This window comes from Eptesicus fuscus, chromosome 10 (assembly GCF_027574615.1).
Source record: "Eptesicus fuscus isolate TK198812 chromosome 10, DD_ASM_mEF_20220401, whole genome shotgun sequence".
In the NCBI taxonomy this organism is placed as follows: domain Eukaryota; kingdom Metazoa; phylum Chordata; class Mammalia; order Chiroptera; family Vespertilionidae; genus Eptesicus; species Eptesicus fuscus.
In genome coordinates, this window is record NC_072482.1 from 6,266,793 (window position 1) to 6,287,947 (window position 21,155).

A 21,155-nucleotide genomic window follows, 5' to 3' on the forward strand; every position below is an offset into this window, starting at 1 on the left:
TTTTGAAAGTATCATTCCACAAGGGGCATATTTATGTTGTTTCCTCAGGTTGCTTTGGAAATCCCCTTCCCTCTCCCCCCTCCATTTTTTAAAACTTACATTGCCATCTCAAATCTACCTTTATATTTCTAATGCTTCCTTGAAATCTTTTAGATTTTTCTGTGTCTCTTGAATCTAGTGGCACACTGGTCACTTTTTACATCTAGGGCAACTTCATGCAAGGCTATGGGTTGAAGATCTGCGTCAGAGAAGCCTTCCCATCTGATGACTCACATCTAGAAAGTGGTGACATCAGTTGTGCCCAGAAGAGGTCAGAACTTCTCCTTTTGATCTGCCAAGGGCTCAGGGAGGCTATGATTTAGGGGGAGGAAGGGACGGTGAGGGTAAAGGTCCTCTAAATCCTTAACCCAGCCCTGTACCCGCACTTGAGCAGTATCTCTGTGTGACAGTTTCTCACCTACAAATTAATCTGCCCCTAATCATGCCTTTAGTCTGTCCTGTGACTCTGGCCTGAGGTGTCTGGTTTATGCAAATGTATATTCAACTCGTATATTTCCTCAGCCCTGTAGTAGATATAACTTTATTCTCAGAAATAATTGCCTTATTCTTACTATCCCTAATAGCTATTTCTTTATATACCCTTCTGGCAAATCCTTCATCTAAGGCTTTAGCTAACTTGAACCTTCTTGTACTCAGTCTTTTGAATTCTATTTATGTTTTCTTCTCCAGACTGCCAAATGCTGGTGAAAATCTTAGTTATCTTCCTAATTTGGTATAATAAAAGATGACTCCCTAACACTCTCTTGGTATTAAATTTAAGTGAAATATTGATGTTGGTATCTTAAATTGATATATTTCTAGTAATTTCCTCATCTGACATTATAAGTTTAGCTTGCTTCATTTTCCATTTCCTAGTTTGGTGTCCTAAGTGCCTTTATGCTTTGAATGATATGCTTTGAAATGAGCAATCTCAATACATTAAATGATATAGATGCTAAAAGGAGCTAAAGGGGAAAAACAGTAAATGAAGAGAGCAGTAAATATTATGAGTATCTATCAAGCTGTGTTTCCATTTTCTAATATACATAGTATTCCCTAGGATTACACAATCTATTGACATTTTGAGTGGGATAAATTTTTGTTGTTGTGGGGTCTGTCTTGTGCATTATAGGATGTTTAGCAGCGTTCCTCTACCCTACCCACTAGATGCCAGCAGTAACCCTCAGTTGGTACAACCCAAAATATATCTAGACATTGACCCATGTCCCTGGGGGCAAAATTATCCTTGGTTGAGGACTACTTATATAATCCTGTATATTTAGATCGATTGGCCGTGAATAAAAGTGAGATCGGATAACTTGAATTTCCCCCCTGCAAAAAGGATCGAAGCTATATACTTTCTGTGCATATTTCTTTTGAACTCATTACTTGATACAGTCTCCACAGTGGCCTTGTTCATATACTGTGTGTCCAAGATTGTACTTACAAACTTAATCTTAAAAATTTCTCCTCCTTTGGATTTCAAGTCTATTGAAATGTAGTGTTTCACGCTTTCCCTGATTACTTTCCTACACATTATCAAGGACAGAGCTCTCAGAGACATAGCACTAACTACCCTAGGAATAGATTCATGTTGTAAAATTGTATGGGTCAGCCTTAGATATGTGGAGCTGATATTTGAAGGAAGCTTATCATTAGATGAATGACAGTTGTCATGAAAATTACAATCAGGGAGTGAGCTAATTACCTGAAGATTTCTATTACTCTAGGTATTTAAAGCAACATCATTTTGAAAGTTTGAAATATGTGTGTATATATATGTTTTTATGTTCGTGTTTTATACTTATGGTAAGGAAGGAAATCTGTTGGTCATCCATCATACAGTATTAAATGCTCACCAGTGTATAAAAGAAATAGATATAAAATGTTAGTGAACTGTGTATAGGTATTGCTGTGTATAGAGATATGGGGACATTGTGGGCTGTAGTAGTTAGAATGCTTCCGTGGAAGGAGAATGATATGAAGATTATTTTGAAGGGTGGGCAGTATTTGGAGAGGAGGAAAGGGAACGTTTTTAGATTAACAGGAGAAACCATAACTAAAGGAATTAGATAGGAGATGGACTGGCCTGATGGAGGAGTATCTCAGTAGGGTGAACCCAATTGTTTTTATGCTGGTTTGTGCTTCAGAATCACTTGTGGAACTTTTTAACATGCAGGTGCTTGGGTTCTACCCTCAGAAATTAAGAATTAGGTCTGGAATAGGGCTAAGGCAACTGCATTTTTCTAGGCAATAGAGAGCTGTTAGAATTGAGTTGTAAAGTAACAAGGAAAAGTGTTATTAAATTGGTCTGACTGGAGGTACAGAATGGATTGGAGAAAGCAAATGTGTTGCTCTGTAAAAGTCTTCAGTAATTTGTTTGTGTCTGTTCTTTCTGACTCCGCAGCTAGATTTCTGTTCCTCTAGGTCAGGAACTATTTGCTTAGGTATGTATTAATCTTGCAGTAGTTTCGGGCACTGGGCTAGGTTCTAAGGATAAACTGTAGCTTCTTCTCTCTCTCACAGTCTAAGTTGGGAAACAAATATATAAAGGGATAGTTTTTTGCAGTTCAATGTCATTACGTATTGGTTACATTATATTGCTGTTTTTAGTAGTTCTTAAATCTCATCTAGTAGTCACTGAATAAGTATGCATATTAACTTGTAGAAGCAATATTTTAGTTATCTGTAGGGTGACAACAAATGATTGAGGATTTGAGCCCTCAATTACATTTTAATAATCTGCCTTATTTTACTGTCATTTCAGAGATATGCTCAACCTCAAATTTGAGAATAAGAGATCTAAAAATAGATATTGAAAATAGATTATGTAATAAGTCCCATACAGCTTCATTTCAACTTGGAACATTTAAAATTACCTGCCTTATCTATCTTACCTTATAATAGACAAATATGCAAATTGACCGCACCTTCGCTACGTCCAAGCCACGCCCACCAACCAAGCCACGCCCACCAGGAAACCATTGCAGGGACATTGGGGTGTGGCGGAGCCCAAGGCCTGGAAAGCCTCCCAAGGCTTTCCAGGCCTTGGGCACCAGCGGGGAGCCTGCGCCGATCGCAGGAAACCACTGGGGGTCGGCTCCTGCGATCAGTAGCAGGGATGCTGGGTGCGGCCGAGCACAAGGCCACCGCCCGGGGCCAAGCCCCGACCCTGAAAGAAGGCAGAAGGCGGGGACCACAGCCAAGGCCTGGGTCCCCGGTGCAGGCAGCCAGGTGAATGAAGGTCTATTGCACGAATCTTCGTGCAAACGGGCTACTAGTATATATATATATATAAAAGGTTAATATGCAAAGTGTCTCCTCGGGAGTTCGACTGAGAGACCGGGAGTTTGATCGCTCACTGGGACGTGCGCTGACCACCAGGGGTCAGCGTGGAGCGAAGGAAAGCCCTGGCCAGCAGCTGGGGAAGGAAGGCCCCTATCGGCCCTGATCCCCGGCCAAGCCTAGGGACCCTACCTGTTCACAAATTTCATGCACCGGGCCTCTAGTGTAATTTATAAAGTACTTTCACCTAATTATCTTGAGCCTCAAAACAGCATTTCAAGATAAGCAGAGCTGGTGATACTACCATTTTATTTTATTTTATTTATATTTATTTTATTTTCGTGCACGGGTAGGGTCCCTAGGCCTGGCCGGTGATCAGGGCCGATCAAAGTCCCCACCTCCCTGCCTCCCCACCTGCTCCTTGCCACCAAGCGTGCCACCACCGCATGGTTCCCTGCCTCCTCCTCCCCTCGTTCCCTCAGTGCCCTGCCGCTGGTCGCCTGCCATGTTCCATGCCGCCCCCTGGTGGTCAGCGCACGTCATAGCGAGCGATCAAACTCACGATCAAACTCCTGAGGGGACATTTTGCATAATAGCCTTTTATATATGTAACTAGAGGCCCGGTGCACAAAATTCGTGCATGGGTAGGGTGCCTAGACATGGCCGGCGATCAGGGCCGATCTGTGGGGCAATCAGCGGGATGACTGGGGAGGCCCCCTGCTGGCACCTGCCTTGGCCAGCCTGGGGTCTGTGGGCTGGGGCAGCTGCCCCCTGATGGTCAGTGCGCATCATAGCGACCGGTTGTTCCGCCATTTGATCGATTGCATATTAAGCTTTTATTATATAGGATATCGATTTTACTTGATTATTTTATTTTATTCTAGTTTTGGTTAATCGTCACTTGAGGATATTCATCCATTGGTCTTTAGAGAGAGCAGGAGGGAGAGGGAGAGAAAGAGAGAAACATTGATGTGAAGAGAAACACATCGATTGATTGCCTCCCGTAGGTGCTCTGACTAGGGCCAGAGATCAATCCTGCAACCCAGGTATGTGCCCTTGGCCGGGAATTGAACCCGAGACCTTTTGATCTGAGGCTAATGCTCTGACCACTGAATGACTTTGGTTAAGGCAACACCACCATTTTACTGATTTGGAAACAGGCTCATAGAAGCTTTGGCCAAGATCACTTGCTGGGAAGTGCCAGAACTGAAACTAGAACACAAAACTTTTCACTCCTAGTTTACTTTTCTCTGTATCAGACAGCATGTGTTTGTGCTTAATAGAATTTTTTTAGATCAGGTCCTCAAAATACTGCAAACAGAGACCTTTCACTAGGGTGCAAAAGTAGCTTTGTGAAATGGAATTTCTGTGATTTTTTTCTAGAGCACTAAAAAGATTTTATCTAGCATTCCCAAACGAAAATGAGCTATCTTGAAAATTCCAGTATTTCGATTTAAAAATATCAAGTTGCTTTGGGGAGGTGAACACACAATACAATCCTACATAATAAAATGGTAATATGCAAATTACCATCACTCCGCTACGCCTGCCCACGACTGGGCCGTTGGGAGGCTGGGGGCGGGACTTGGGGTGGCTGATTGGGCTGGCAGGGGGCGGGGACTTACGAGTCCCCGCCCCCCTTCCTCCTGCCAGCATGATCGGCCACCCCGAGTTCCAATACAGGCGGTGCTGGAGGAACTCAGGGTGGCTGATCGCACTGGCGGGAGGCACTCCGATCTGCGGGTGCCCAGAGGAAAACTGGTGATGGCAGAAAACTGGTGCCAGCAGCCAGGTGAAGGAAGGTCTTTTGCATGAAACTAGAATTGTACACCTGAAGCATAATTGTATTAACCAGTGTCACTCCAATATATTTAATTTAAAAAAAATCAAGTTGCTAAGTGTAATGATTTAAAAATATGACTATAAATTACTTGATACTCCTCCCTTCAAGAGGTGGAGCTTAATTCTCCTCCCCTTGAGTACTGACTGTACGTAGGAACTCACTTCTCTAATGTATAGAATGCGGCAGAAATGATGGAATGTGACTTCTGAGGGTAGGTCATAAAAGACATTGTGGCCCCTATCTTGTGCTTTCTCTTAGATCAGTTGCTCTAAGGCAGTTTCTCAACCTCAGTACTATTGACATTTAGGCCAGATAATTCTTTGTTGTGAAGGATGTTTAGCGATATCCCTGGCCTCTACCCATTAGTTGTCAGTAGCAACTAGTGCCTCTCAGCCCCCCTGCCCCGCCCCCCCACACACCAGTTGTGACAGCTAAAAATGTCTGACATTGTTAGATGTCCCCTGGGGGTGGGGTACAGTTGCTCTCTGCTGAGAACCACTGCTTGAGGGGAAGCCAGCTGCTATGTTGAGAAGACGCTGAGCAGCCCTATGGAGAGGCCACCGTGTGAGGGACTGAGGCCTGCAAGGCCATGTGAGTGAGCCATCTTAGACGTGGAGGATCAGCCTCACTCCAGCCTTCAAATGACTGTAGCTGTGGGCAGCATCTTGACTGCATCCTCATGAGAAACTGTGAACCAGAAACACCCAGCTAAGCTGCTCCCAAATTCCTGTCTCACAAAAACTGTCAGATCAGACATGAAATTTGGTGGTAATTTATTATTCTGCATTAGATAATTAATGCACTAAGTAAGTGTTGCTGTAAAAAATATGTACAAGTCATGTAAGATGGAGAATCACAGACTGAGCAAAACCCAAAAGTTTTGAAGACACATTAATTAATGCCTGTTGAATACTTCTGTAGTCATGTTCATAGCATATATTTGTAGGGTGCTTTTCTGGACACAAAGCTTATAAATACTATTACTGTAAAAGCCTGCTATTTGTAGCAGCAAGGCAAAGTTGATTGATGGTCATAATCATTGCTAAATAGTTACAATGTAATATATTATTAGTCTATTTAATATTTCAGATTTGCTTGAAAGGAGTTATGATTTATGATAACTTCAAAAACATTTGTTATTTAAATTTTCAAACACCCAAAGATAAGAAGGTGTACCAATGGTGACAACATTCTCACGGGGATTTGGAAAATAATTCCTTTTAAAAGAAAAAATAGTCCTGGCCGGTGTGACTCAGTGGTTAGAGTGACAGCCTGTGCACAGAAGAGTCTCGGGCTCAATTTCTGGTCAAGGGCATTTACCTGGGATGCAGGTTAGAACCTCGGCCCCGGTCAGGGTATGTGCAGGAAGCAACCAATTGATGTGTCTCTCTCACATTTATGTTTGTTTCCCTCCCTCCCTCCCCCTTCCCCCCCTCCTTCCTTCACTCCCCCCCTCCTTCCTTCCTTCTCTCCTTCCCTCCCTCCCTCCCTCTTTCTCTAAAATAATCAATGGAAAAAATTTCCTGGGGTGAGGATTAACAAAAGAGAAAGAAAGAGAGAGGGAGGGAGGGAGGGAGGGAGGAAGGAAGGAAGGAAGGAAGGAAGGAAGGAAGGAAGGAAGGAAGGAAGGAAGGAAGGAAGGAAGAGAAAGAAAAGAAAACATGGAATAAACAAGAATCCACATGTAATATTTTTGCAGTTGATATGGGTTGACTATTGTTCTTGATGTAGATATATCACTTCACATTTGCAATCAAAGAAATATGTTAACTTACCCCACTATAGCTTTTAAAGTTTCAATGAAGAAATATAAAATCATTGTATTTTCAAATGGATCCTGCAGCAAATAAAGATGAATTGCATTTTAATCGCAAATGGTTTTGGATTTTTAGATTGCATGTCTGAGTGAGTTTCTACATTGTTTGGATGTTTTCATTATCTCAGTAAAAATTGAAGCAGTTGTGAAAAACATTTTTGCTCTAGTAGTTTAGAAGTTTTTGCAGCAGGACTGAAACCGGTTTGGCTCAGTGGATAGAGCGTCAGCCTGAGGACTTGAAAGGTCCCAGGTTCGATTCCGGTCAAGGGCACGAACCTTGGTTTCGGACACATCCCCGGTAGGGAGTGTGCAGGAGGCAGCTGGTCAATGTTTCTCTCTCATTGATGTTTCTAACTCTCTATCCCTCTCCTTTCCTCTCTGTAAAAAGTCAATAAAATATAAATATATTAAAAAAAAAAAAGTTTTTGCCGCAGGAACTGGACCAGATCAGGAATGGCAAGTATCTAGTATGTGTTGCCATTCTCCGAGTCCCTGCCCCCTGGCTAATGTCCCTAATAAATCCTATCACAAATGTATTTTTCTATCTGAATAAGATTTTCATGAAAAAACTAAATTTGCCTAAGAGTTCTTGAACTATAAGTTCTGCAAGGCAAGGTAAGTGATCAATTAATGATCCTTTTTAGGGAGGGGGGCTATGTTTTAAGCCTCTTTGAGAAGAAGTTTTAGAAACTGAAAAGCTGGAAATTGGTTGCATTGCTCATACTTGTATTAATACCATTTTATGTTCTTCCCATCAATAAGAAAGTGCTATTGTAAGAGACTAAATTCCATTTTAAAATACCATGTATAGTGCAAATAGTAAATAATTTTTTTATTTTTGAAAAAACTCTGTTATGTAGACATTAAAACAAGGTATTTGAGAACTAGTGGTGATATTAAAAGAAAGCTCACAATGTTTTATAAAGTCAACTTTAAATCCCTTTCTACTCTGAAGAATATATATTTTTAAAAATATATTTTTATTGATTTCAGAGAGGAAGGGAGAGAGAGATAGAAACATCAATGATGAGAGAGAATCATTGATCCACTGCCTCCTGCACACCCCCAACTGGGGGTCTAGCCCGCAACCTGGGCATGGGTCCTGACCAGGAATCGAACCGTGACCTCCTGGTTCATAGGTCAGTGCTCAATCACAGAGCCACGCTGGCTGGGCTGAAAAATATTTTTTGAGGCTCCTAAATCAAAACTTGAGCTCTAGTTTTTGCATAAAGTTGCCTTTATTTTCATGTTATTTCTAGGAAGGGGCAGAGCATAAGCATCAAATGTACATGATACTTGCATCTGTGTCTGAATTTAGAAGAGAGAAAGTAGGTTTGTGTAATAGAGGGATATTTGTACCAAAAAGTATTTCCAGTATGGTATTTATTGTAATTTATATCAAGTATTACCAGGTAAAGAGAAGGTACCAAGTTAGTAATCTGAATTACTTAGTTATTTAGGAGGCACATTTTGAAGGCAATTCATAATTGGAATTCAGTTGGAACAAAGCCTCAAATTGTATGATCTGTGGAAGAGTAAATATTTCCATTGATTTCCAAAAATAAAATTGTGTTTATCTTGTTAACCATTATTGAGGGCTCATTTTTCCTTATTAACATCACATGGGGATTAGAAAAGTCATCTATGACCATTGAAAGAAATTGTGAAGTTACTTATGATCCCCACAAATTATTCAGAGGCTTGCCAGGTGATTATTTTTCATTATGTTGGGGAAAATCCAAATTGTTTTCTGAGGACAATCCTGGGGCCCTCATTCGTCCTCTCATGCTTTGTGGACGTGGCACTTGTCCGGGTTAGGCAGCACATCACCTTTTTAAGAGGTTGTCTCCCTTCCTCTACCTACCAGCTCAGCTGACAAAGCATATTGCTCTGCCTTTATCCTGCAGCACATCTGCAAGCCAGGTGCCAGTCATGGAACAAACACAAAGTCTTTATACCTATCAAAAGCTCAGTTGATGGGAATCATCATCTTTGGAAGATTGTCTAAGGAATTTGGAGTTGATTAATCTGTTTTTCTAAACATGCTGAAGATTTCCTCTCGGATTAAGTCTGTCGGAGCAGCATACCCTGCTGTTTTATACTCACTCTCCTTTCTCCTTTGCTAACAATGAACTGAATTTTGGCTTTGTGAAGGATGCTCTAAGGAAAGAACCACCTGAAACACACTGTTATATTTGTGTAAAGATGTTGACAGGACATCTTTGCCACATTGTAAGTGTCTTCTTCATAAACATACACAGGAGGAGGAACTTTTCCCTAGTTTTATTACAGGGATAATTATGCCTCTCTTCAGTTCTCCTGAGTACCCGGTTTGTTTTTATTATATGGTTCCTGTGACACGTGTCTTCACTGGTTGTTTTTGTGTCATAGCTTTAGTGGGCTCCGAGCCAAATTTGAGGCCCACCTCTAGCCATATTTAAAAAGGTCCTCCTGATAAACATTTATGCTAGCCTCACCCATAGTGAATTTCTTATTTATCTTAATCACACTTGTGGGTATATATTTCCAGGCTGCTTTAAATTCATTGTGGATTAAAGCAGGGTGGGATATATAAGTAAATTTAGAAGTTAAACAAAATTATATTAGTATGTATTAAGAACCTAGTAAGCCTTTTTTTATTTTCTGGGCAGTTGCGGGGGAGGCAAGTATGAATGTATAACAAAACATTCAATTTTCTTAATGACTATTATTGTGTCCTAGGCACTGCATTTATGATCAGCAGTAAATGAGTGATAGTGACATCCTAATGTTGTAATAACTGCTTTTAATGAATTTTATATTTATTTCTTTATTTTGTTTAACCTCATCAGTGATTTTATAAAAATGTGAATTAACTATAACTTTGGGAGACTTCATTTGAATTTATATTCAGGGGAAAACTTATTAAGCAATGTGTTCTGAATTTTAGTTTGGAGAATCTGATCATCATAAAGATAATTCCATTTTATGATGTTGTCAATGAAAACAAAGTTTTATTTGTAGTTTTTAAAATGTGATTTAAGAGGAAATTTCTCAACTGCTAATATTAGTAAGTGAGTCATATAATAAAGGCAAAGTCAAAAGTTGGTCCTAGGGTTGTCCTTATTCTGGCAGCTTGGCATCCTGGAGAAAGAGTGAGCATTGAAATTAGACAGATTTGGCTTTGAATCCCACTGCATACTCGATCCCCAGTAGGGGGTGTGCAGGAGTCAGCTGATCAGTGGTTCTCTCTCATCATTGATATTTCTATCTCTTCCTCTCCCTTCCTCTCTGGTTGTCCTTATTCTGGCAGCTTGGCATCAAAAGTAAGTTTACAGTTGTGAGTACAAAACAGTTTATTCTTGTATTATTTATTTGTTTTACAATTGCATTGAAATATTAGACAGAAGTTTGGCTTTGAATCCCACTGCATACTTTACTCTCCTCTTCCTCTTCCTCTCCCTTCCTTCCTTCCTTCCACTCTCTGAAAAGCAATGGAAAAAATATCCTCAGGTGAGGATTAACAAAAAACACACCACTTGGATTTGAATTGCAGCTCTCCCAATTTCTGTCTATTCCCTGAATACATTACTTAACCTCTGTGTGCCTCATCATGTATGAAATGGGAATAATAATAGTGCCTTCTCATAAAGTTGTGATAATTAAAGACATTCATTCATGTAAAGATCCGAAAACAGTGACTGTCAATAAATGTAGTTTAAAAAAAATTTTTTTATCCTCACTTGAGGATATTTTTTCCATTCTTTTTCAGAGTTGAAGGGTGGTAGGGAGGGGGGAGGGAGAGAGAGAGAAACATCGATATGAGAGAGAGACATCAATTGGCTGCCTCCTACGCGTGCCTTAACAAGGGCCAGGGATCGAACCTGCAACCCAGTACATGCCCTTAACTGGGAATCGAACCCGAGATCCTTCAGTGCTCAGGCCAATGCTTTAACCACTGAGCCACACTGGGCAGGGCAATAAATGTAAGTTTTTAACATTAATAACAGTTTCTTATTAGATGCTATTAAATTGATCAAAATTGAGAACCAAATGAGCAGTTAAAAGTTTTTCTTTAATATTTCAGGTGACTATTGTTGTAAAATACTCTTTCATATTTTGTTAAGCATTTATTGAGATTGTAACATGTGCCAGGCATTATGCTGAGTTTTACATAGTACAATAGTGAATAAAACAGATGACGCTTTTTGCCCTCGAGATGTTTACGATGAGTGGGGCAGGCGGACGTTAGTAATGTCTAATACTGGACTTTGTCACATTTAGTCCTAACAAACACCCTACAGATTGGATATAAACATTATCCTCATTTTATATGTGAGGGTGAGAGAATTTAATTAACTTCCTCAAGATTATACAGCTACTCTGATAGTCCAATACTAAAGCTGCAGCTCTCATTTAACCACTCTGCTGGGTTGTAAATAAACATAGTAATAAACTGTAATTATTGGGGTCTGTAGGTACTGATTAATCCTAGCCTGCCTTGTAATGAACAGATACAGGAGTCAAATAGAGATTGAAATATGTGTTCTATTACTGTGAAGCTGGCATAGAGAGCGCCTTCTAATGCTTGGACGTGCAGCTCAGGTGGACTTCTTTTTCCCTCCACTGAATTTAACTTGCACACTAAGTCACAGGCAGGTCAGCTAGAAACCTGATGACATCCTTGCTCCAAGAAGCCCCAGCAGGCTTACAGTGGAATAGAGGAGAAACAGAGAGTTGAAGGGAATGGGCCAGACAGGAGCAATGACCGTTGCTTTCAGTCTCACCAGAGCCAGTGAGGGATTTAGAGAGAGTGTAAATTTACTTGGTACTTCCAATAAGGAAGGAGTTCATCTTTTATGGGTTTGTGGGAACAAGGGGAGTAGGAGAGAAGAGAACCAGGCCCCTCCCTTTATGTGGGATAAGGTAGGAAGCAATGAGGGTGTTGTGACAGGGAATGGCTCCTTGGGACCTGTTAAGACATCTCTGAAGGGATGGCTATTTAAGCCCATTCTTCAAGGATAGGGATTCAGCTGTGGGGTGAGTGGAAGTGTAGAGATGTGGGGAGAAGAGCATTTCAGGGACCAGGGACCACCCGCCTGAAGAGTTGAGGGAACTGACAGGAGCCAGCTTGTTCAGAGCACAGTGTGCCTGAGGGGAAGGAGGGACCAGCGCAGGAGCAGGGTGGGATGGCCTCCGGTGGTCGGATCACCTGAGCCTGTAGGCTGATAGGAAATTTGCTTTTTGTTTTATATGCCAAGGAAATTCTTTGAAGGATTTGAAGCAGGGGAGTGGTGTCATCTAAGTTATATTTTTTAAAGGTTGTATTGGATGCTTGTGGAGAGTATATTAGAAAGTAGCAAAATAGTGGGAGACCAGTATAAGGAGCAGTCTGGTGATGAGGATGACTTGGGCTGGTGTGGAAGCAGTAAAATGAAAAGTTGAATTAGCCCTGGACAGTGTGCTCAGTGGTTAGTGTTGGCCTGAGCACCAAAGGCTCGTGGGTTAGATTTCTGGTCCTATTCAGGGCACTTATGGGAGGCAGCCAATCAATGTGTCCCTTTCACATCAATGCTTTTCTCTCTCTGTCTCTCTCACTCCCTTCTGCTCCCTCTCCCTGCTCCCTCACTCCCTTCCATTCTCTCTAAAAATCAATGGAAAAAATATCCTCCAGTGGGGATTAACAGAAAAAGAGAGAGAGAAGTTGAATTAGAGATGTGTTTTGGAGATGGAAACCATGAGATTTGCTGATAGATTTGCATGGGTCGGGGGCAGGAAACAAGGAAAGGGAGAAATCAAGGATGGCATTCAAATGTCTGGCTCGAGCAACTGGATGAAAACTTTATTTGCTGAGATAAAGAAGACAGGGAGAAATAGTTTTGGGTGTTTTGAACTTGCTAAATTTAGATGCTTATGTATTTTTATATGGAGACTAGAGACCTGGTGCATGAAAATTCATGCACACGGGGGGGGGGGGGGTCCCTCAGGCCAGCCTGCACCCTCTCACAGTCTGGGACCCTTGGGGGATGCCCACCTGCTGGCGTGGGCCTGCTCCCTGAGAACAGATGATCTAAAAGAAATAATCATATCCTTTGGTAAGGATTTTTTAAAAAGGTAATGGTCACATGAAAATTCACTGCCAGCATGGCTGAGGGGACTGGGCGCCACCATCTTGTGGCTGTGGGCACCACCATCTTGTGAGGGTGTGAGGGTCAATTAGCATATTACCTCTTTATTATATAGGATGTCAGGTAGGCAGTCAAGCGCAGAGGAGATTTCAGTGAGAGATGTAGATTTGGGAGTTTTCAGTATATAGATGGCATTTAATTTAAAGTCATGGGTAGAGATGAGATCATCAAGAAGGAGAATGTGAGAAAGAAGAGAAGAGGGCCCAGTACTGTGCCCCGAAGAACTCCAACGTGCAGAGCTTGACTAGTGGAGACAAAAGGTGCTGCCGCAGAGGACATAGAAAACCATTCGAATGTACTGATCCGGACTCAGGGTGGACGGTGTTTAGAGAGGGAAGGTGGCAACTATGTCATTGCTGATCCAGAAAAGTGGCCATTGGAGTTGGTAATGAGGCCATGAGGGCACCGAGAAGAGCAGTGTGGTAGCTTGAGGGAATGTCACGTAGATCTGTGCTGCTTCAACACAAGATGCAGATGAATTACCTGGAAATCTTGTCAAAATGTAGATTCTTTTCCAGGGCCTGACATTCTGCATTCTAAGAGCATCCAGATGATTCCAGTGCTGCTGGTCCATGGATTATTGGTTCTCAAATTCCAGTGTATGTTAAAATTACATAGAGGGCCCTGGCTGGTGACTCAGTTGGGCATCATCCCATGCACTGAAAGGTTGCTGGGTCCATTCCTGGTCAGGGCACATGCCGGGGTGTAGACTCAATTCCCTTCAGGAGACAGCAGATCAATGTTCCGCTCTCACATTGATGTTTCTCTCTTTCTCTGTCTCCCTCTTTTTTCCTCTCTCTAAAAATCAATAAAAAATCTTTTAGAAAATTATGTGGAGGGCTTGATAAAGTACATATTATTGGACCCACTTCAGACTTTCTGATTCAGTAGGTCTGGGGTGGTACCTGAAAATTTACATTTCTTCTAAGTTCCTCTGTGGTACTGAATCTGCTGGTCTAGGAACCACACTTTGAGAACCACGGGAAAGGTTTTAACTGTGATGGGGAGCTGTCAAGAGAGATTTTTCATTTGTTTGTTGAGGGTGGCAAATAACTAGAGCATTTTTATGCTGATGAGAATGATCCCTTAGGGAGAAACTGATGATATGAGAGAGAAAAGGAACAAAGGAGTTAGTCCCTGAAAAGATGAGGGAAGATGGGCTTTTTGTAAGAAAGACCATGCGCCCTTCACTATGGCAAGAGAGAATGCCTGAAGGTGGGTCCATAGGTTTGTAGATGTAACATAGGCAGATGGAGTTCCCCTTGGATGGTTTGTGTTTCCTCAGTGAAGGCGTGGGCTACTCCTGAGGAAGGAGGGCGACATTGTCAAAGGCTGACTTTGAGTAGGAAAATCACCTTTAAGGAAAAAATGGCAGTATTGAGAGGCTTACTTGAGGTTAAGGTAAGAAATTAAGAGTGAAACCGATCTGTATGATTGTGATTTCTTTTTTTTTTTTTCTTCAACCACAGTTTTTCAGCCACAGTCAGACATGGAGAATTAAATAGTTGAGATCTCCCAGAGTTAGACTTTATCTAGGTGAGAGAGAGAGAGAGATAGAGATAGAGATAGAGATAGAGATAGAGATAGAGATAGAGATAGAGATAGAGATATGAGGGAAGGAGGGAGGGATTAGAGAAGTGGTACAAGGGAGCCTAGACTACAGTCTAAGCCTGACAAGACAGGAAATGAAGACATGAGAGGGTGCAGGATAGAAATAAGCAATGATGAAGGGGTTAATGCATTAGCATGGTTAGGGTACAAGTAAACTAAAACTAAAAGGCACAGGTTTGTGATGGAAAACCAGTGCTGGCATTCAAAATTTGGTAGGCAGGGCAGCTCTTGGTGGTGATAGAGGTCCAGAGTGTGGCACAAAGGTGGCTGAACGAGGTGGAGTTCCCTGGAGAGGTCAGGAAACTGAGGCCAGGATGTTGGATGTGCCCTCCACCTGGATATTGAGGTTGCCAAGAATGATGACAGAGTTGGGAGTGGAGAGAGAGTTTGAGATAGAAACTAACTTTTCAATGAATGATGGAAAAATCCCAGGTCAGTGGATAACAGCAGCAGAGAGGGTTGTGAGCAGGGACTTTTATAAACCAAAGGGAGAGTTAGGGTTGGAAGTGGTAATGCTTGGCAAGGCGGACATCTACCCACCCTGCTAGCCTTGAGGAACCTGGGATATGAGGGAGAGGGTGCCCTCTAGATGCCAGGCTGTGAGGGAAGTAGTATCTTTAAGGTACAGCTTAGTTTTAGTGAAAGCAGAGATGGAGGGAAGGTTCAGAAAAGGGGTTGAAGATGTACATGAGTTTATCACAAAGAGGGAGTTGAAGAGCAAAGACATAGTGTTGTAAGGATTTGGGAGTGAAGGTAGGGAGCTTCTGGAGTAAGTCCAGAGTCATATGGGAAAGAGAGTTTGGTGATAATACATGATCTGAAAGTCTCGGGCGCCCATTCGAGACTGACAGAAACAGGAGGATGAGGCATGATGGAATTAGCCAAGTCTCTAAAAATACTTAACATGCATAGTAAGTTTGTTGCTGCAGATGTTCTATGTGGTCAGCCTCTGCCTACGAGTACACCTCTGACCTCATTCTCTTCAACTCCGCTCGCTCCCTGTGCTCGAACGCCATCTTTCTCTCGGCCACTTGAGCATGCCATCGTTTTTCTACCCGTTTCCTTTCCCCTTTGTTTGCACCTGCTCTTCGGAGAGGCAGCATAGCAAAGTGGCTAATAGCATGAGCTCTGGTTCCAGACTTCTTTCTGCCACTTTCTAGCTTTGTGGAGGTTATTTAACCTCTCTGGGCTTCAGTTTCCTCATTTGTAAAAGTGATTATAGTACTTACTACAGAGGGATGTTGGGGACTAAAAGAGTTAATTTTAAAAATGTCAGATGCTTTCAGTGGTTCCTAGTATTCAGTGAAGATTCAATAAGTATTATTTTTTTAATGCTTGAAGCTCTTCTTTCCTATTTCTTTACATGGTTGCTACTTCCATTCAGTTGTGTCAGCTTCCCCAGACATCCTAGCTAAAGCAGCATGACTCCATTGGTTTTCTTAACCCTGCATACCATTATCCTGTTTTATTTAGTCATAGCATTCATCACTATATTTTTAAATATGTTTCTTGGATTTTTTAGAGAGAGGGATAGAGAGAGAGAAACCTTGATCAGCTGTCTCCTGCTTGCCCTCTACTTGGGATTAAGCCCATAACCTGGGAATATGCCAGACCTGGAATCAAACGGGTGACCTCTTGGTTCATGGGTTGACACCCACCACTGAGCAACACTGGCTGGGCATTCATCACTATTTGAAGTTATTTTATTACTTTGCTCTCCCCCCTTCCTCTGAGGGTAGGGGTTTGTTGGCTTGTTCCCTACTATATCTCAGCTTCTAAAAAGTGTCAGATACTTTAAAGGTGCTCAAAAGTTTTTATACCAACTTGTCCTGAAAACATGGTGGTTTCCAAGGCGTCTACTCTGAACAGCCAGCTTATTGTGGCAAAGGGACACTGAGACTCGGGCAGAGAGGCCAGCTGGAATCTTGCTCTTTGTGTATTAGTCTGTTGGCTTCTCTGAACAGGTGCCTCCTTTCTTGAGCTACTGGGACATGGCCACTTCCATTTTTTAAATTTATTATCTGGCTGCTTTTCAGCTACCGCCACAGAGTTGAGTAGCTGTGACAGAGACTCTAGGCCTCCCAGAGTCTAAAACACTTACTGTCCAGCCCTTCACAGAAAAGTTTGCTGACCCCGGATTTAGATGCGTAGAAAAAAAAGGCTAATAGGAAACACCAAAAATAGTAACAAGTTTTATTTGGGTAATGGAATTAGAGGTTATTTTAGTTTTTATCTTTATCCTTTTTTGGTATTTTGTTATAGACCCTTTTAATTTGAAAATGAAATAGCCTTGTAAGTGCTTAATTTTGAAGTATTTAGAGCACATGTAATGATGGGGTTTTTTGTGTTTTTTTTCCTTAGTTCTGCTTTTGACACAAAAACTGGGTTACGTGTGGCCGTGAAGAAGCTCTCCAGACCGTTTCAGTCCATCATTCATGCCAAAAGGACCTACAGAGAGCTGCGGCTGCTCAAACATATGAAACATGAAAACGTAAGTTCTTCACTCAATTCTGCTCTGAATGGACTAGAAAAAACTGTTTTTATTACTGCCGATGGAAATACATTCGAGGGCATCGGACTTTGGACCATGCTTCTTACACTGGGTGTTAGTGGTCACAACTTTATGTCAAAGCCTTGGGATGCAATTGGAGCATCTTCTTGGAGTTTGGGTTTTACTCAACGATTTTTAGAGGGAAAACATTAAAATAATTTTTAATAAAAAAGGATATATTATGAGTTACAGCAATTCATAGCAAGTTTTAAGAGAAAATATTACCAAAAAAATGTTGTGTTCTTTACCTGGTTTACTTAAGGCCACCTTATCAAAATATGGGGATCCATGGCTATTTTGTGTTATTGTGGGTTATTTCAGTGGAGAAGTTTGAGGAAGGAGTACCTTAGACTCACTCAAAGTCCTATCAGAGATGGCTATTATTTTATGTACAAATTAATATTATAATTTTTCTTTTCGGTCTGCAAAAGCAGTTTTACCAGATGTGGGTATTTTAATAAATATGACGAAGACATTGTTTAAATTTAAAAAGCTTTTTCTTTTCTATCAGTTTGGAAATTTGAGAGCAATGCCATCCTGCAAAGGAGTGCTTAAAAGTTCTAAGATGGTAAATAAGTGGATGCAGTTGGAATATTATCTGAAAGTGAAAAAACAATTGACTGAGGACACTTATTTGCCTGTGTTTTGAAATCAGGTTAAAAAGAATTTATGTGATTGCTATGTGAAAGGAACTGTAAATTTTGTAGCATTGTAGAAACAGTGACCATAGAGATTTGAGAGTCATTTGACACTATTGATTGTTACTATGTAGAGGAAAAATTCAAAACCTAAATTTCTTACTTGGCTATTCAGACCTTTTCTGTTTTAATAATTGAACTTGTTTGTCCATAGTAAGAAAAAAAACCCATGATAAGTGATACATTATTAATATACACTTGTTTCACAAAGTATAAGTTTCTTCTACATTGAGATTTAAATTCAGAACTGGATTATGGGTGCTGTTATAATTTTTCCTAGGTATAATACAGACAGTCCTAGGGTTACGTCGGACTCAACGTACATCGTTTCGTGGTTACGTCGCCATCTCCCATTTATTTATTTAAAAAAAAAGTTCCATCATGTCGACATGTACATATGTGCTTTATGTTTTTTGTTTGCTTGTTTTTTAAATATATTTTATTGATTTTTTACAGAGAGGAAGGGAGAAGGATAGAGAGCTAGAAACATCGATGAGAGAGAAACATCCATCAGCTGCCTCCTGCACACTACCTACTGGGTATGTGCCCGCAACTAAGGTGTACATGCCCTCGATCGGAATCGAACCTGGGACCCTTGCGTCCACAGGCCAACTCTCTATCCACTGAGCCAAACCGGTCAGGGCGTGCTTTATGTTTTTTATTATTTATTTACCACAAGTAAAGGTCAGGAATTGTTATCTTCCTTTAAAATTTTTTTTACTGTTTCACTTCATTACTGCTGTATGTGCTCCATGTGAGTGACGTAGGTGCTTATGTAGGTGGGTTCCGACTTAGGGTGAAATCGCGTTACATTGTGCCGTAGGAACAGGTCTCCGACGTAACCCGAGGACCTACTGTAATTATAAATTTATAATTATAATTTATAATTATTCTCAGATATAATTTTATAGGAGCATCCATGTGCAAGCCTAAGTTTTTAAAAATTTCAGTGCAGAGCTGCAGTTTTTCTAACCAGTGACAGTTTACAAGAAGTTGAGATTGTGGAAAAAGCTGGCAAGAAAAGCTTGAATCCAAGGTCTGCATAAAATCAAGGTGGCCTGGCAGCTTAACTGATACGTTTACATTGGGTTTTTAACACAGTTAGTGTGTGTGCTGTTTTCATTACATATTAATATGACAGAGACATTGTCATAGCTTTTTAAATATAAAGAATACTTAGAAAATGGAATGCAAGCAAACATAGATAGAACCCTAAAATAGCTCCAGGAGGCCCCAGGATCCCACACTAATTTAAGAACATCTGGCTTACCAGTGCTATATACTTTATTGTTTTGCTTTTCATTGTTGACAAATTAAGCCAGTATTCAGGGCACAGTTTATTTTGGGTTATCTGAATCCATGCCTTGACTTTCCTCAGTGATCATAAGCAACAACCTTATTTAGTTTTCTATGCTTTAATTTTCTGTAATGTCATCATTTGAAATGTGTCATGACATTGGGCTGGTTACATTTGGGCCATTTTGTATTTGTAGAAATGACGCCACAGTGATGGATACAGTTTTTCTCATTTAGGATTGGTTAAGACTCCATTTAAAAGGAGAGCTGAGCCTGGCTAGGGTCGTTCAGTGGTTGAGTGTCTACCCATGCACCAGGAGGTCTCAGTTCGATTCCCTGTCAGGGCACATGCCTGGGTTTCTGAGTCCATCCCTGGTAGGGGGTGTGCAGGAGGCAGCTGATCAATATTGATGTTGATGTCTCTCTCTCTCTCCCCCTCTCCCTCTCTCTTCCTCTCTCTCTAAAATCAAATGGGGAAAAAGAAACATTAAAAAGAGAAAGAGGGCTGACTGTATTAGAAAAACAGGGTTTATTATTTTATAAACAACTTGCTTAATAGCAGTCCATCATTTTTATATTAAGATGTTTAGATTTTAGCAGTATCAGTGTAGGGTCACCTATGCTTAGATATTGGTGATTTTGTTGTTTGAACAAAAGAAGGCATATGGCTGAATGTTTCATAGTTCTCTGTTGTTTTGGCAAATGTTTGAAGGGGGAATGAGAAGAGACCAAAAGACTGACTCAATGTAGAAAAATTCCTGAGTTTTAGTCTTGTCTACAAACAATTGTTAGGTGCTTACAATGTAAAAGTAGTTTTACCTGGTAAGAACCAAGACTTCAAGTAAACTTAAGCAAGGATTTTTTGTTATTGTTAATCTTCACCTGAGGCTATTTTTCCCATTGCTTTTCAGAGTAACCCTAGGACTGTCTGTATTATACCTAGAGTGAAAGGGAGGGAGGAGGGGAGAGGGGAGGAGAGAGAGAGAGAGAGAGAGAGAGAGAGAGAGAGAGAGAGAGAGAAACATCAGTGTGAGAAAGACACATTGACTGGTTGCCTCCTGCACGCGCCCTGGGGAACAAACCCAAAACCCAGATACATGGCCTTGACCAGAAATTGAACCCGCAACCCTTTGGCTCATCGGCCAGTGCTCTAACCACTGAGCAACCTGTTAGGGCAAGCAAGGATTTTAAAAGGAATTCCTCTCCTTTGTCCTCTTCTTCCTCTTTCTTCTTCTTTTTTTAAATGACTGTTTTGGGCCACCATCTGATTTTTAGGTAGCCACCAGGCCACCAAAGACAACAGCAATAGCAACAGCTTAAAACTCTTTTAAAGTTTAAGTAAATATTGATAACAAAAATAAGGTGCTGAATGCCCATGTGATCTTTACACAAAAATGACTCTGACTCACAATCCATGCATGGTTCATCTTAAGTTATTTATTTTACTGGTGATAATGAATGATAGGTGTACATTTATCAGGTGGGTAACAAGAACGAAGGGATGCTTTCTGTGACTAAGTTACTCTGAACAAAGTTAGCTTGCTTGTTCTTGATTGAACTTGTGACCTTGGTCTCATTAATACCTGCTCTAAGGAAAGATTAAAGGGAAGCAGCCTGCCAGCTGCATCCTCTTGCTGTCGGGGTAATTACTACAAAGACTGCCCCGATAAGGACCTGGAGATCTGTAAGTTTTGAAATTTAAAAATGATTAAGGGAATCCTTTCATAAATTTTATTCGGGAACCTAAGATTCAATCTTACCATGGTAGACCAAGTGGTGGTTTTGTGGCTGGTGTTAAATACAGTAAATATTGTCTTTGATTGATTACTAAGTTAAAGTGTTTATTTTT

The 21,155-nt window shown here is 41.0% G+C and overlaps 1 protein-coding gene across 4 annotated transcripts in view; it reads left to right on the plus strand.

The window, feature by feature from the left end:
* The window catches only part of MAPK14 (mitogen-activated protein kinase 14), a 64,830-nt gene that overhangs the window by 7,535 nt on the left and 36,140 nt on the right, over positions 1 to 21,155 (plus strand). For 2 of the 4 annotated variants that reach the window (XM_054721735.1, XM_054721736.1), the window contains exons 2-3: positions 207 to 310; positions 17,123 to 17,252. In XM_054721735.1, coding sequence (XP_054577710.1) covers positions 207 to 310; positions 17,123 to 17,252 — 234 coding nt within the window. The remainder of the gene's footprint in view (positions 1 to 206; positions 311 to 17,122; positions 17,253 to 21,155) is intronic. The other 2 variants (XM_008151973.2, XM_008151972.3) reach the window with 1 other exon arrangement.